The following is a 17,587-nucleotide window of genomic DNA, read 5'->3' on the forward strand; positions in this document are numbered from 1 at the left end:
TAATAAAAAAAAAACTATAATATTTGATGATTTAATGATATGCATTCTCTATAGTTTGTGAGTACAACACCATGGTGATAAGAGTTCGAACTACATATAACGTATCTGTGTAAAGTTACTTAACCGATTAATGAAATGAATCGGTTAAGTAACTTTATAGAGACGGTTTGAAAAAGCACTCGTATTGAGTAACCAAGATCATTGTTTTATTTTGAATCTTTGATATTCAAAATAATTTAGACTATTTAATTGTTTCGTAAACTTTACACCCATTCATTAATTCATCGTTAGTCAAGGTGCTTACAACGTTCTGTTTTACTAAATGGGGTAGCTAATATTTAGTTACTTTGACATTAAAGCTGATATGAAGAAATGTAAACATTTATGAGAAAATTTCCAAGAGTTTTTAAACTAGTTCTCTGTATGTGAGTAACAAAATGATACGGTAGAAATACACATCAATCAGATAGAATGCTAGTCCAAAATAATAGAGGTCTTTTATTTGATGACCCCCTAAATACTTTCAGGTTCTCTGTTCCTTCTTCAGAAAAATCGGTTAATTGGATGTTTCGATAGAGATGTTTCATAAAGTCCAGTCGCATGGTAGGGTTTGTTGATTTTTTTTGCGAATGGCTGAATATAATTTAGTAAGAGGTTATTTTGTGCGCTGATCACGAATTTTTGGGTCATTTTGCTTCCCGAGGTGAGGAAAAAAAGATATGGCCATTTTTAAATTTCGTTTTTCTTGAGTCTAGCTTTGAACTAAAAAGATTTCAAGCAAAAGTTGTAGCTAGATTACATAGGATCAATTTTCCGCCTAAAAAAGTCATTTAAAGGTTATGGGGCCCAGATATGGCCCCTTATGCCCCTTATCTTAACTTTAAAAATAATATTTATGCTGGGATAGATAGCAGATTTTATGCTGTCATCACCTCAACCATTTCCGGAAAATCGTAAAATTGAGTTTTGAGGCTGAAAAATGAAGTTATTGAAAAAAATCAAAGTAGATTTTGTTGGTTTAGATCAATATAATCTCAAATATCATCCATTGTAAGTTTGATTAACTTCTGAGCTAACTTTGAAAAATTCGGACTTCGAAAAAGTGGTTAGTTTTCGAGACTAGATGTTGTTTAGATTGGCAAAATTTTACACGTTGTTAATAGCTCACAACCCAACATTTGCCATTGGCCGAGTTATTTTATCTTATCTAAACCGGCTACATTGATTAGAATGGATTTGCGCCTGCTCTGGATTCAATTTCGGACCTAGGGAAAAATCAAAAAGTGGGTGATAGATTTATATACCCTTAGAAAATTACTTTTAGCCATTCGTAATTTTTCTCGAAACGCGCTCAATTTTGACTACCATGGCTATTGGCTTAATAGTGAGAGGTGGTATTGTAAGCAAATGAAGTCACAAGATCCTACCGAGGACACAAAAGTTTCACAGGTTTTCTTCCGGGACTGATTTCGGGATCCAAGTCCAAGGTTTCAGACCCGAACATAATTGACTTCAATTTTTTGTGTGTGTTTCTACTTGATCATCTGTAGAAATCTGTATTTAATCAGTAAGTATCACTGTATAACACACTAGAGATTTCACAGGTTATAAAAAAATATCATCAAATAATTTACATTTGTTTTAGGCAATTAAATACACATATGTAATCTAAATTGTCTAAGCGCGTTTGAGAATATCATTTTATCATCAAATAAAAAAAATTGCATTAATCTCGAAACTCATTTTAATAATCATTAAAAAAAATGAATACGTGGACATATTTTGTTTTGTTTGAATTTTTAATTTATCTAAAAAGTAAAACAAATTTTTAGATGCTATACATCATTAAAATCCAAAAAAAAAAATTATTATGGGTCGTCATCATTGTCTAATAAAGTGTTTTTATTTTATCAAAAAAATCAAAATAATTGATCAACAAAAAAAAATCAAATGCCATAATATTTTCTTCAAAAATCAAATACAACAAAACCTTACCACACAATGAAAATGGAAAACTATATTTAAAAAAAAAAAAAAAACAAATAAACTCCCTTCCTCCCAAAAAATCAAAAAAAATATATATAAAGAAAAAAAAATTACACTTTATTAAAAATAATTATAAATAATTATAATTGCATTATAAATAAAATATATAAATAAAAATTATATAAATATTATTTGTTTTATTTATTTTACATGGGTGAATCCAACATGTGGCAATCGGAGCAATTTCCGCTTCCAAAAATAAAAGTTGTTACCCAAAAAGTTAACAATCAATTGGTTGGACAACGAAACAAACTAAAAATTAAAACTTCGTTCTGTACTAACTTGAACCTAGCGACCCGTTTCCAAAATTATCGTCCTCGAGACTTTACAGGGTTCATATTTAATATAAAATAATCAGCAAAGCTATATTTTAAAATAGGTAGACAATGCGATAAAATAGATCCTATTTTCATCAGATTTGGGACAAAATTACCAAAATAATTTAAAAAAAATTGAAAACTAGCTTTTTTTTCTTTTTTGGACCAGGTGAAAATAAACAATTGACTGAGCTAATTGTTGAAATACCCTACATAAAAAGTGTTGAATGTCAGTGCTTGCATTATTTTTAATAAATTTGAAAATATTAATAAACCAACGCAATTATGTGGATAGTTTTTCTTCCTATTATCATTTGTTTTTAGTGTTACAAACTTGGGACTAAAATTTGTATACCTTGATATATATTTCACTTATATCTGCAGGGTATAAAAATTGTTTATCCAATTTTTGCGAAAACTTCATTCTAAGCTAGTTTGAACTTGGCCAAAACTATTCTATTTTCTAAAATACGTCCTAAATTATGAAACTCAATATATTAGCTGCGTAAGGTTTTTAAATTAAAATTTAAAAAAGAATTGTTTCTAAGTTACAAAATATTGCTATTTAATATTTATCCAATTTTCACGGAAATTTTGTTTTAGGATAATTTGACCTAATTAAAACGCTTGTAGAAATTACGAGAGGCCTGGTGTGCAAATCTCGGCAGTTGTGAGACAATCCCCACAATTTTTCTGAAATAAACGAAGCTTTGTTTTCGTTTTGAATCTGGAAATAAAATTCAATGGTTTTTTCAATCAATCAATATATACTTTATTTTACATCTTATTTTCTAAAACAGGAAACTTAGTCTAAAAATTTTTTATATTTACATAATCAGTCTTATCTTTTGCGGTATAAATTAATACATGATTCTTAAAATTTAGCGTAAATTCAATTGTTTTATTGTAGTTTGTATCCAATTTGCATAATAATTAACTCGCGTATAAACACCGGGTCGATGTTCTTTAGCGCATCCATCACCCCAGGAAACAAGTCCAGCTAAATGAAATCTTCCATTTAATTCACATGCTAACGGGCCCCCAGAATCACCACCACAAGCATCTTTTCCACCATTTAAATAGCCAGCGCACATCATACTGTCCAAAATTTTTTGTTGACGACCTCCATAAAATGTACTGCTACGACATTTCGCCGTGTCAATAATTGGTACTGTTATAGCTTGTAAAATTGTGGATTGAGTATCTAAATCATCACCTGAAATATGAAGGTAACTTCATTATAATCAGTGGCAGATTTTGGGGGTGGCAAAGGAGCAGTTGAATATACTAGGCCCCCGAAATAGGCACCACAAGAGGGCCGAAATGCATTTACAAAGACTAAATAAAAGGAGGAAAAAGACAACTTTGTATAAAATAGCATATGGCAAGGGGGCATGAAGTTCATTAAAGAAGAAAGGGGACCACAAGGGGGACATTAAAATGATTAACGAAGACTAAAAAAACGACATTATTTATAGACTTTTCCCACTGGGCCTTTTTCCTTAAATTCGCCACTGATTACAGTAATATCAGAAAGATAATGAGCCTTTTATTTAGGCTTTTAATGAAAGTAATCATCAATTTCAATCATCAAGCTCAAAATATGGAGTCCTGTTTCAGCTATTCACAGACTTACAATGAAATGAGGGAGTGTTTTTAAGTCGGAGGTTACGATTTGGCAGATTTTCGGAAATAGCAGCCTTAGTGACTACTTCAATAGCTGAAAACAAAAACTAGGTCCAATTTGATGTTAGAACAGTTAGAACATGATGTCCCCCATCAAAATATGTTATTGTCGTTTTAGTTATTATTTGATTGGTTAACTACCAAACGAGATTTTCAGGTGTATAGATTAAAATGATCCACCCTATATATAAAAGAAGGATCTGACTGGCTGACTGATCGATAAATGCACGACTGGAACTGGAAAACTTTGTATGAAACTTGGTCAATTTTGAAATTAGAAATGTAAAAAATGGTATATGAGCTCATGGATCAAAACAAAAGGTTACTATTTTCAAAAAATTCATTCTCCAAGGGAATAAAATAGGAGGTGAAAGTACATGTGAAACGTTGTCATTTTTGAAGTTAGAAATGTAAAAATCGATTTATGTACTCATGATTTAAGACGAAAGTTAATTACTGTGTCACTTTTTTATGAAAATTCATTCTTTAAGGGGGTAAAGTTCTTAAGTACTTGTATGTATTTAAAATTGAAGTTACCCTGCGAAGCGGTTGAAAATAAATAAATCTTACCATCTGTCATTCCCCATCCGCTGACGTCACACCAAGCACCCGTGCTGGGTGTATCATTTTCTGTTGGCAAACAAATTGGTTGTACATGACTTGTAAATGAAAATCCACGATTCGTACCAGATCGTGGACGAACTTTTATTATTGCAATATCATTACTGTATGGTCCATCTGCAAATAAATTCTTTGCTCGAATATACTTTTTTAAAAAGAAAAACATACTTGCTTGAACATACCTTGTCTAAATGCCGGGTGTACAATAAAATCTGCTACACCCATAATTTGTTCATGTAAGTCGTGTGTTTTTAAATTATGATCGCCAGCAATGACTCGTAACTCATTAATTTGTATGGGAGGTTGTAAGCAGTGTGCTGCCGTCAAAATTAAATCCCCTTTGCGTGTTGGTAGTAATGCACCACCACAATGATGTTTCCATTGACGTGGGGTTGCTTCTGTATCATATTTAGCTATTTCAATGAGCCAAGGAAATGATCCGTATTTGGGTTCGGTTCCGCCAACAATTTTTGGTTGCCGATATAAATGTTCATCAATATTTCGAACACCACATTGTAGAATATCATTATCGCTCCCTGATGAATCCGATGGTTTTTGGGTTGTAGTTGTGGATTTTATAAATTGTAAATATTGATCATGCCGACCACCCCAAATATATGTTCCAGTTGATGGGATGTAGTATAATTGTTGTTGATTGGGATTTAATTGGTATTGAGATGAATTCACAAGTAATTTGTGAAATATACAATAGAAAAATATTAAATTCAATTTCATTATTTTTGCTTTCTGGAAAAAAATAAAGGAAAAAAATTAGTTTGTGCTCATTTAAAAAAAAAAAATTACAAAAACTTTAATATAAAGCAAATTTAATGTTAAAAGAGTATTAGCTAAGTACTAAGCACTTTCTAAGCTCCGAACAACGACTTAAGTGCCTAAGAAAGTAATTTTTTAGACAAGTCGCGAAAACAAGCTCTAGAACTTAGATAACATATTGAGCCTCAAGTCTATTTGAAAATATTTTGAGCAACGTGCTCATAATGCATTTTGACGCAAATTTAAAGTAATAAATCACAGTATGATTTCTACGACTAAATTATCCTGCCTACAGGTGTATACATCAAAAAAATAGTTAATAAATTTTTATAATTATCATTCTGAATCGAATTCAAAGCCGTTCAATCAAACTTACTGTACAAATTTTGAAATAATAAGCATTTCATTTTAACCAAATTGACTTTTTTCCCACGTTTTTGATACATAGATGAACACATTGATACAAAATTTTCTAAAAGTGACGATTCCGATGAGGCTTCTCAGGCCCACTTCTGATAGATCATAAAGTTGTTATCATGTTTAAAGTCTCTTTTTCCGAGTAAGACTCAGTAAGAGAAAATTTTATTAGGTCAAAATGTGGTATTCAGTCACTATTTTTAAATTAGTTAACTCTGCGAGGTACAGAAAAAAACCTTTCCAAAACTTTGTGCGCATCGATCTCTACACTGCGATGTATTTTGAGGGAGGCTAAACCTTTAAACCGATCTTCAAAAATTGTCGTTTTCATCGCAGATATCTCTCAGGACTGAAAATGTTAACCCCCCCCCCTAAACCAAACCTTTGCATGTTCCTAAAGTACCTCGAAGCTACCTCGAATGGCATTTTGAATTTCATGATATTTATGTTGATAGTTGACGTAGTATATGCAAATAATGTTGTTATGCAATGTATATTGCCTCTCGTCGATAACTAATGAACTTATTACATTACGTAAACAAACGTTTGTTTTTGTTAATTAAAATTATAGATATAATTATTATTATTGTTTACGTTTGGATAATCAATAAGCGTTATTAAATTAATTATTGATAACTAACCAGAATATTCTAATTTGACTTTTTAACAAATTGGGTAATAACACTACAAAGAATAAATAGTATATTGCACATCTAGAGAGCAAAAGTAAAGAAGTTATGAAATGAACATGAGATTTGAGACATTTTTTACTTGATCCCGTGGTGTGTATACTATTTTTCTACTCAGCGGGGGCAGAAAGCAGCAACTTCGTTTAGCACAGCGGGACGAAATTTGAAACTTAGAGTCCGGAGGAAAAAAAAATGTATTTTTCCTTCCATATACTTTTTTTTTGAAGAAAAATATCATCTCTGCAAAAAAAAAGCTTTCTTCGACTCATAACTGATGACACAATTCAATGAGTGAGCTTTTCAATGTAAAAACAACTGTTGTTGGAGGCAAAAAAATCATAAATGCGTAAGATGTTTTCGCAAAATTAGTGCTCCGATTTAAAAAATGTTGTTAGATACACAAGTAACTTGTATAATGTTTTATAATATAATAAAATTGCTCGGGTAATTTCGATTCAGTTTACAGTTATCTCAACAATTTTAAAATGTTTTTCCATAATTTTTCATGCTTAGAATTGATGAAAAATAGTTTTTGTTAGTAGATAGAAAATGAGTTAAATTAAATTCAAATCTATTGTGGAATTCTATTGAGCAATCGAAAATTAGAACTACACGGATCCCCGTTTATGTAGCAATAATAAAATTCGCAATTCACTTCAAAAAATTAATTTACATTTTATCATCAATCGGCATTTATTTTTGAATTAAAAAAGAAGCCGCTTCGTAAATTAAAAAAAAAACAATGATTTCGTATAATCATTAAATAATCATTATTCACTTATAAAAAGACATTTAAAAAACTGAAAGTTTTAAAACAAACAATAAAAAAACACTTTCTCTTTAAAATAAAAAAATTACAAATAATTTTAATAAAAATAATTGATTAAATTTACGCTTACAAAACAAAACGACACTTACATTTTTATTAAAATTAATAATCAATCACTTTATTGTTAGAAATTAAAGAAAACTCAAATTAACCAATCACAAAATTTCATTTCACAATTACACACTCGCACCGAGTAAATTTTCACTTCAATTGTTGTAAAAAAAAAATATTAAAATCGTTAATCGATCCCCAACAACTTTTTTTACTACATTGGATCCATTCTCATATTACCCTCACATATTTATACAAAAAAAAATTTATTTGGCTACATATGCGATTATTTATATACCCACAATGCGGTGATGTATTGCGAATACATTAAAAAATCGTCGTCAATGTAAGCGGTGATGATTAATCATCGAGAGACATCATTGATCAGCGATGTGTCCTAATTTTTTTTATATTAAGTACACTTTACTTAAAAATTCAGCACATCTGAGAATTTTTAGTTAGTCGTTATAATTATTGTTCAAAATTTGTGTGGCCTTACGATGTGTATTTAAAAAATACAATATATTCATTTTTTACAATTATTATTTTATCAAAACATTGATCAATATTATTATTAAATAAATACACGAACAGGGATTTCCAAAACATTTATTTATTATTTAAATGAATTTAATAAAACTATTATGCAAATTTTACGTTAGCACAGGCAGTTGATTATGCAAATTTGTATTAAAAGTTGCCTACATGGTATGCATTTAACAAATTCTAGTAACACATAAAGAAATTTGCAGAAAAAATTGAACAATTTAAAAATAAATAATAAATCAAAATTATTTAACTTTATTTAGAAATTCGATAGTCTACTGTTTTGATTCGTTTGAACGGAAATTTCGTCAACAGGAGAGGAGAGTGGATTTGAAGAGCTATGGTACAAAAGCTGGCAACGTTTTCAAGAGTTTAATCTAAGACAACTCAATTTCGAATATTTCTTTCCTAATTGAACTTTGGTTGGGATGAAGTACTTCCTGCTTTTGAGAGCGATTGTGTTAATTAACGTGAGATGCTCGCTAGTAAAGTAACATAAATTCCATCTAAAATTATGTTCTTTAGTAACTAAATCATATTAAAACGCACTCAAATGCCATGAGCATTTTGCTCATAGCGTGAGTGCTGACGGACTAAGCTCGATTTAAAAGATAAATTGCTTTTATTTTTCAAATGATTGTGGTTGAAACTATCTAATCTACAATCCTTCAGAAGTTGTGAGAATTTCTCTCGTCATCAAGATGCTAGCAAAAAAATATTAACTTTGCAAATTTTCGGTTCTGTTTGTTTACTTTCGTTATTTTAATATAAATCTTATTCAGTAAATTAAAAAATTTTGTGAAAGAAAGGGTGAAATTAGTTTAAATGAATTTAGATATTTGGATTATTTCTCTACTCTAATATTTTCCCTCTCAAACATCATTCTATAAGCAAGTGTAATCATATTAAAATATTTTTAATTACCTAGTGCATTAAAAAATAAATTAATATAAAATTTTGTAGAGTTAATGATTTACAAAGTTCTAAAGATTACCGAACGGTTCACGCGATTGCTGGCGGGTTTAAATTACAGCCCCCTAAAATAATTTGAATATGTTTTTTTTAATTATTAGAATAATATCTGGCGTGGTGTTAGCAAAGGCAAAACTGTCAGGAAAATGCTACTAGTAAATGCTGTTAAATCAATCGCTCTCGGATTTCAGACGTACTTTATCTCTACCTAACTACTAACTAAGAAAAGAAGCGTTCAAAATTTAGCCATAGCGCAGCAAATCAATTTTCATAAAAGAGTTGTTTTTGATGCCATAAACTCTATCTATATGTATATATATATATATATTATCTATTATGATATTACTTACTTATATTTTGTATGGTATTACCATGAATATATACTATAATGACTACATACATGGGTATTACACTTGTAGTAAACAGTGCATTCGACTGTTTAATAACTGACAGATCACACATTAATAGGACGGCGTAATTAGGACTTCGTAGTAATTATAAGTACTGTGTTTAAATAATTATAGCATTTTTAAACAGTATTTATATTTTTTACTATGTTATAACGGTGTAAACAACGAATTAAAAATTTAAAAAATACATGAATATTCCCTATTGAAGCCGACTCTATTCGTGGTTGCTACCTTTGAAAATATGAAATTTTGACTAAATGCTGAAGTTATAAACTTTACAATCGCTTAACTGAAATCTAGTTTTAAAGCTAAACTGTTATGACCATTGCCTATGCGTAAAACATAAATTGGCCACCCCTATTAATAATGAAATTTTGAATGAACGGTTTCTTTCATATTCTAACAAGATTTTGATATTAATCTCTTATGTAAAATCTCACACAAGAGAAAATGTAAGATGAGCTTGTACAATTTTTTTTTCAAGTTTATTGACTTTGGATCTATGAACAAAAAAAAAAAAAAAACGCATTTAAAAAATGAAATTAATCAATTTAATTCACTTTTCTTATTTATTTGCGTTTTGGATCTCGACTATTTATTTTGATATTCAATCCTACAATCTTCAAGGGTCATAGACGTTTATCCAAAAAATTTCAAAGTCATTTTACTCTGTTCAATAAACTCGAAAAATGCATACAAGGCTATTATTAAAAAAAGAAAAAATCAGGGACGTATACAATTTAGTGTCCTTTTTACCATGGCATACATTTGAAAAAATCTAGTGCCATTGTAAATACGGGTATGACCTTATAAAGAGCACTCTTGCTGCGAGCATAAACAATGGAAAATACTAACACAATCAAAATAATTGCTACTTAAAACTCTAAAGCCGTTTGCATATGCATCAACAACTGATTTGCAAAAATTATATGACTCATTTTGAAAAATTGCTTTCTGTATAATAAATGTTATTCCTATACACCTAACTATGCCGTTGCCCGAAAGTTTTGCTCACAAAGCGTAGAGATTAGATGACCGTCGAGGGTGTTTAGTGCAAGAAAACATATTAGTGATTCATGATCGATTTGGAGGCATAATATAATTATCTTTCGAGATATCTTCAGAATAGCTCCAAAACATCGCTTCGTTCAAGATTTTTGGCGAAATTACAAAAACTACTTATTCCCAGTCGTAAAATCAATCTGATTTTCACGTCAGAAAAACTATTTTTCTGGTATTTTAGATGGTTACAGAACAATGAACAAATAACAGTGCGGGAAAGCAAAATCAATACAGAAAAATTTATTTTCCTATACTGTCATTTATTTCATTGCCGGTAATCATTTAACATACCAAACAGATTTTCTCGCGTCAAAACACTACTTGAAATTCGCTATTTTTTAACAATTTCAGAAAAAATAGCGTATACGTTTCGTAGGAAAAACCCATCCGGCGAAATCCTTTGGTTGCTAGCCTCGGTAAATTCCATGTTGTTCTGTAGTCGTACTTTTGTGACTTTCTTTAGGAAATAGAAAAAATTTCGGAATTCGGATCCAAAAAATAAAAAAATCGGAACCCTTGGACGGTTGAACTATTAGTTTCAAAGACATCACGTGTGTCAGTATAGACATCGAAACGAACTAAAAACAAAGGGCAGTAAGACAAAGATGATTTTTTTGGTACTTACTGATAAAAATTACCCCGGTAACACCACATAATCTTTCAATTTATGAGAAAACGTTTCTAAAACAATTTAAAGGGCTTTAAAAATATTGTTGCCAACCTATCTTACCTCTTTTTAATAATGTTGTTGCCCATAATCAAGTCTGTACATTTTTTGATACCATGATAAGGATTTACAAGGACATTACATAAATCATGTTATGGATTACAAAATCGGACAATAGCAAAAATCGCCCATGGCGAATAAAATATACACCAACCCTAAAATTATAAGCCACAAATCTTCTCAATAAATTCTTAGAAGATACATAAATTCAATTTTAAAAGAAAGAAACACAATCAATGTTTAATCAAAAAAAAAATGTTATAGTATAATGACCTCAGCACCGCCACCGAACGATGGATGTATCCAAGATAATACATGTGTATGCAGTTTTTAACGCAAGGTAAATTATTTTTTAAAAGTTGATTGATTACGGAAAAAATTTAATATGACAAAAATTGTTATACAATGAATGCTATGAGATATTTTAAAATTTTTGTTGATATTTATCAATGAAGTTTTATTTAATTTTTATCATAAACATAATTAATCATTTTTACAAATGAAATTAGCCGTGTCGGCTCTAAAGCTAGCGTATTATAGAAATCAAGAAATATCCATATTAGATTAAGTAAATCGTAGGTATAAATTCTAATTAAAAATTATTTATCTAACTTTTAAGAAAACCTCGTTTTGGATTAATTGTATAAAAAGATGCAACTGACTAAAATCCTTTCCGAATGATAAATTTTCGTAATTTTTTAGTCAAAATTATCTTGGTTGATGATTTTCAATAATTTTGAAAAATAAATTTTCATTATTTGTACATTTTTCCCTTTACGTTTTCCCTTTAAAAACGTAAAAATTCGATAAAAAAATAATGATTTTTTCCATTTTCGTAACGCTATTCACGTAAAAAAAACATTGATATTACATTGCTAACGTGTAACTAGACATGTTATTTTTAAATAAACGGTTTTGTAAATATAATGGCTTTGAATAATTCTTCTCAAGATCTTGAAACATTTATTTAAGATCCGAAAGACATTTTCTCTGTAATTAATTAAACAAAGCTTCCGGAGATCAAGTTAGCTAAGTAGTTTGTCAGGAACGTAAAATGAAGAGGACTTTTGTCAGGATAAACAACAACTTTATATCAAATAGAATTAAATGTTTATATACCTATGATGAAGTATCAAAAAGTAATTAAGCACAAATCCTCTAATTGGGGGGGAGGTGTCCTATAATGATTCCCCTAAGAAAAAATGTAATTTATAGCCAAATTATTCGAGATTTGTATAACGAGATACATATGTATAATATTATTGATTTCTTTATTCATGCAATATTGGCATGGCAATTTTTTTTTATTTGTTCAAATTTTTAGAATTATTCAATATGTCTCAAAAGGAATCGTTTAATAACTGACCTTGCAGGAATAAGTGGGTAAAGTTCACATAAAATATTAATAGGTCTTATTTACATTGCATCAACGATTAATATGAAAACAAAAATCACTGGTAAAATCATCCAAATCCACACATTCAAGACACGCTTCATGATGTGGGACCATTTTACCGATTGTAATTTTACACATAAAATAGGGATCATTTTTACGTAAATAAAGGGATCATTTTATCCTTCACGACATATTTGAATATCATCATAAAAACTGGCCTTAAAATTTATTATACGCCTATCAAATGTGTTATAATATTATTAAAAGTTAATAGAGGCTAAGGGAAAAGCAACCAGCTGGCGAAAGCTAACATAAAAAAATTAAATTTTTTCTTGTAATTTGTCTTACCATAGGTCATAAATTTACCAGATGGCTTTAATGGTTCACCTAAAACAACGATGTGTTATTTTACTTTGAGAATTAATCCAAAACTAAATCCAGATAAATGATTTTTCAAATGCTAAAAAAGAATTTACTACTTCAATTTTCGACTGTTTTAGGGATGAAAACCTTACAATTAAATAAATAAATATAATTTTTAATTTTTAAGAATATTTTTTTATTAATAACATTCAGAATAAATAAATAATTTTATATATATTAATAAAAAAATTACGACAATTATTATGATTTTCACTAATAAATATATTATAACAAATTAATTTCATTAATATTCAATAAAATAAAAAATTATCTTACATAACATTTAATCTATTATGCTTTATGTGTACACATATAAATATAAAAACAATAAATTTTTTATAATACATTGAATATAATACGGGTTTAGTATCAATTAGAGCCCCATAAATAATTAATTTATATAATTTAATTATGAAAAATCAATTCAATTTTTTGTAATTATAATTCTATTAGGCCTTAAAACTACTTTTGTTCATTGTTCGTTTAAAATATTTATCTTTTTTCGTTTTTACTACATGGTTACAGGCGCTAGCAGAGGTTCTGTGCGCCTTGAAACTTTTATTTGAGATATAGGTCGTATTCAATGTTTTTCTAAACTCAAAAATCAATTTTCGATGGCTTCAGACTCATCCGCTCAATCAGTGTACTCCTATTACCGGTTTAGGGACTGCAAAAACATTTTTTCTTTTCAAATTCTTTCGATGAATTTTTATACCGAAAATTTGTTCTGCTTAGAGCTAGCCAACATATATATATATATAATTTTGAATTTGAAGTGTGATATCTCGGGAACGGCTCAATTTTGCCTGTTAAGGTACAATTGTTTTTGGATACTTTTTACTGTATATTAACGTATACAAATTTTTGCATCCGCCCAAAAATGATTATTTATAAACTGATCTAACTGACCCATATCCCGAATAGATCTTTAAAAGCACACAGAATTCTTGCCAGAGCTTGGATCCTCCATTCTGATTTCTTCATATTCTGATTAATCTTAAATTTAACTCGAGATGAAGAAATCAGATGTAAAAACATTCGTTTTTTTCACAATTAAAATTAAATTAAATACACTAGTATGAGATGGTTTTAAATACTATCCACAATTAAAAATTTTTTTTGTCTAGATCTAAATTCGAAGCGAATACTATTTATGCCATCTCAAAATAAAAAATATGTTAGGTATATTCATCTAAAGAACCCAGTATGGAGTATATTTTTGGACAGAAATTAACCGAAAATTATTCTTGATTTAAAAACTCCAGGGTCCTTTTTTTTAGGTTTATACAATAATGAGTTTAAAATAGTTTTCTTTAGAGTAAAATAGTTTTTAAAAATATATCAATTACATATATAAAATATACTTTAGTTTATGTAAACTGCTGTGAAATGCCGTTTTTAAGAACAAAAAATCAATTATCGTAAAGTTTTTATGGTAAAAAAAATTTTCGTTTCATTTTCGTATTAAAATAATTTAACGAAAATAGATTTTTCGTTCTTAAAATAAGTATAAAAATTAATTACAGTAAAACCTGAATAAAATTTAACTTAAATAGCATTTTTATAATGCAAATAATTGTATAACTTTGTTTATATAATCTTTTAAGGACGTTTCCAATAAATCACGGTTCTTAGGATCATCTTTAAATCGTGTAGGTATATATGCATTCTCATTAATGCCCTTTATGAGCATTTAATGTTTACGTTTGAGCTGTTAATGAATGCGTTTTTAACATATAAATCTTATATTGAAGTCTATAAGGAAAAATATAACAAGCGGTATTCGTTTTTCCATAAAATGCATTTAAAGTGATGAAATGAATGGAATTTGTGTTACGAAAAATGCCATTTCGTCTGTAAATGAATTTCTCTAAAGGTTTAGGCAACAATATTTCAAAAACTATCGTATACATCGAAAAAACTCACTTTTAATTTTCGTCTAATTTTTAAGTTTTAACAGAATGTACCTTCAAAATTTGAAACGTAAGTCTCAAATATTTTCATACTCTAATTTTTTTGGGAACGTCCTTAATTTTAATAAACTTTGTTTATTTAGTTTTAAATCTTGTGCGTTTTTTTGTAAAAAGCAAAATACAATACATTGATTTAGGTATTAATGCGCTTGCCAAAATAATTTTCCATTCTAAAATGGGTATACGTTGTTCCATAATTGTCGCCTTCATAAATCAAATGAAGTTTAGGCCTAAATTTCTTTTTATATTGAGGGTTTTCAAAAAGCAATAATATTGTGCTTAGTACATTGAGCTGCTTGAAAAATAAAATTAGCTAAAAGCGAGGTGCTAATTTATTGAGTCTTTTAAGTCTGCTTAAAATTAATATATATTATTTATATATTTTAGTCACCATAGATATTTCTTAGAAAAAGCAAAATAAAAAAAAATTATATACCTGAGTATGAAAAACAGGATTCGAATTTAAGTTAAAATGGAAGTGAGAATGCAAAAATATCAATCTTCTTTAAAGTTGAACGATTATGTTCGAGCGCTATAAAGATACAAATATTCTGACCAACGGCATCGACTAGGAGAAACAGGTAAGAACAGTTCCAACCTGAAGACTCGAAAAAAATCTAATATCAGACATTTATTGTTCGATTTATAATTCCCGCAGTAAAAATCGAATTCTGTAAGCCTGTGAGATTTTGCATAAAAATAAAATTTTAATTTTTTATAATTTCAAATATTGTCAGTTCACTATTCTGCAGCCCATGGCCCACTGGCACCTTTTATTCTGAAGTGTGGTGTTAAATATTTTCTGACATAAATAGCAAAAAATTTTCATGTTTTATTTTAGAAATAAATAAAAAAGATCTTATTTCGACTGACAAGGAACTGCCTGAATACTCACTTAAATGCTTCAAGAATATTGTACAACTTTAAAAATGCTAAAAAATTCACTCTATGAGCAAGATTGCGGTAAAGTCAACTTTATGAACCTGCCCATTAAATTTTATTTTTATTTAAATTAGTTTCAGGAACAAAGTAACAAAAAATAATGATTTTCTAAAATTAATTAATGGCGTTAAAAATTCCAACACAGCTTTGTTAAGAAATAATTTTTCTCTGGTTGGCATCTTGTTTTATACAATCGAATAGACCAAAATAGTTTTTACTTTATCATGTATGCTTGTCCTTGTCTGTTGCCAGATTCTTTGTCTTTCATATTATATTGTTTATAATTATATGTTATAATACGTGAGACAAGGAATCTGGTAACAAAGGGCAAACATATTTTGGTCTATATATTATATATTCCCAGACGTATCAAACAAAAATGGACTGCGATTAATACTTATTGTTTATGAATATAAAACTTTGGTGTATACCGGGCCCATGCGCAAGGGACGGGTTGGGGGGGGGGGGGGTCCAAACCTCTCCCATTGTGAATCTGTGCACATAAATTTTGAACTAACAATATAGTCCTGTAAATGCATCCATTTATGAGACGCATTTCCACTGATGAATCAGATATCCATGCATATTTTGAGCTCGGTACATTCTTTGACTTTGACATGTCTTTGAGTCGAGTACTTCAAACTTGGATCTTGGAGAGGTTATCGAACTTACTGATGCTGCGAAACATATTTTGATTGAAAGAAGAGAAAACATTGGAGAAGAGTTCAGGGAAATACAGACTGATTTAGTTAAAGATTATAGATCGAATTTTGAATCATCGCAATAGTTATCAATTTTATCTTGTCTTTTTTTCAATAAAATGAAAAGTTTTGATGAAAACTCTTGCTTGACTTTTTGAACTAGAATATTCAATTTTGCACGATGATTTCCGTAACATCTAGGTCGACGAATTTCAACTTTGGCGAAAACGAATTGGCAGGGTGCCAAAAATTCACTGGAAGTACTCGATGTTTACAATAAAGATGCGTTTCCGAATGTCTACTAAATGCTTCACGTTCTGGCAGATTTGTCTGTGACAATGTCTGAAGAAGCTAAACGATTTAGTCCTCGCTCAATATACATCGCGGTGTAGGGATCGATGCACACAGAGTTTTGGAAAAATTTTTCTCTGTACCTCGCAGAATTAACATATTGAAAAACAGTGATCGAATATCACATTTTGAAATATTGACCTAACATTTATTGACTTTATGGCCTAACATGGCGAAGAAAAGTTTGAACCCCTCCCTTGGATAATTCCTTTGCACGGGCTTGGTGTATACACAAATTATATGATATTTTAAGAGATGACATTATGCCGTGGTTCAAAAGAACGTTGTCAATTTTTGCTTGTTGTATTAATTATTTATGTAATATCTGTGAGACAGCAAACTTTTTGCATAAATTACGGTGTTATTATAGCCTACAGCGAAGGTCATTTTCTTCTAACATGCTTACCAACAAAAAAAGGTTCCAAAATTCAACAAGGTAGCAATTTGATGAACAGGCACAATAATATACATTTAAAAATTTAACTTGGTATAAAAATTCATGAAAACAGATTTGACAACGAAATTACAGTTTAATATGAAAATTAGTGTATCGACATTTTAATCGAATTATGTTATTTGCAAGAGTAATAACTTATTTCATATGCAACCAAAGATATCAACGAAGATATAAAATGTTATTTATTAATAAATAAA

General features: G+C 29.2%; 1 protein-coding gene across 1 annotated transcript; it reads right to left on the bottom strand.

Annotated features, from left to right (window-relative positions):
- Positions 1-2,948: 2,948 nt before the first annotated feature.
- On the bottom strand, positions 2,949-7,480 carry LOC123300569 (trypsin-1-like). Its single transcript, XM_044883156.1, has 4 exons — positions 7,469-7,480; positions 4,853-5,417; positions 4,620-4,787; positions 2,949-3,579 (listed from the first exon to the last, which is right to left on the bottom strand). The coding sequence occupies exons 2-4, from the start codon at positions 5,403-5,405 to the stop codon at positions 3,245-3,247; spliced, it is 1,056 nt and encodes a 351-aa protein (XP_044739091.1). The 5' UTR covers positions 5,406-5,417; positions 7,469-7,480; the 3' UTR covers positions 2,949-3,244.
- Between the last annotated feature and the right edge of the window lie 10,107 nt (positions 7,481-17,587).

Source organism: Chrysoperla carnea, chromosome 5 (genome assembly GCF_905475395.1).
Source record: "Chrysoperla carnea chromosome 5, inChrCarn1.1, whole genome shotgun sequence".
NCBI classification, from domain to species: Eukaryota; Metazoa; Arthropoda; class Insecta; order Neuroptera; family Chrysopidae; genus Chrysoperla; species Chrysoperla carnea.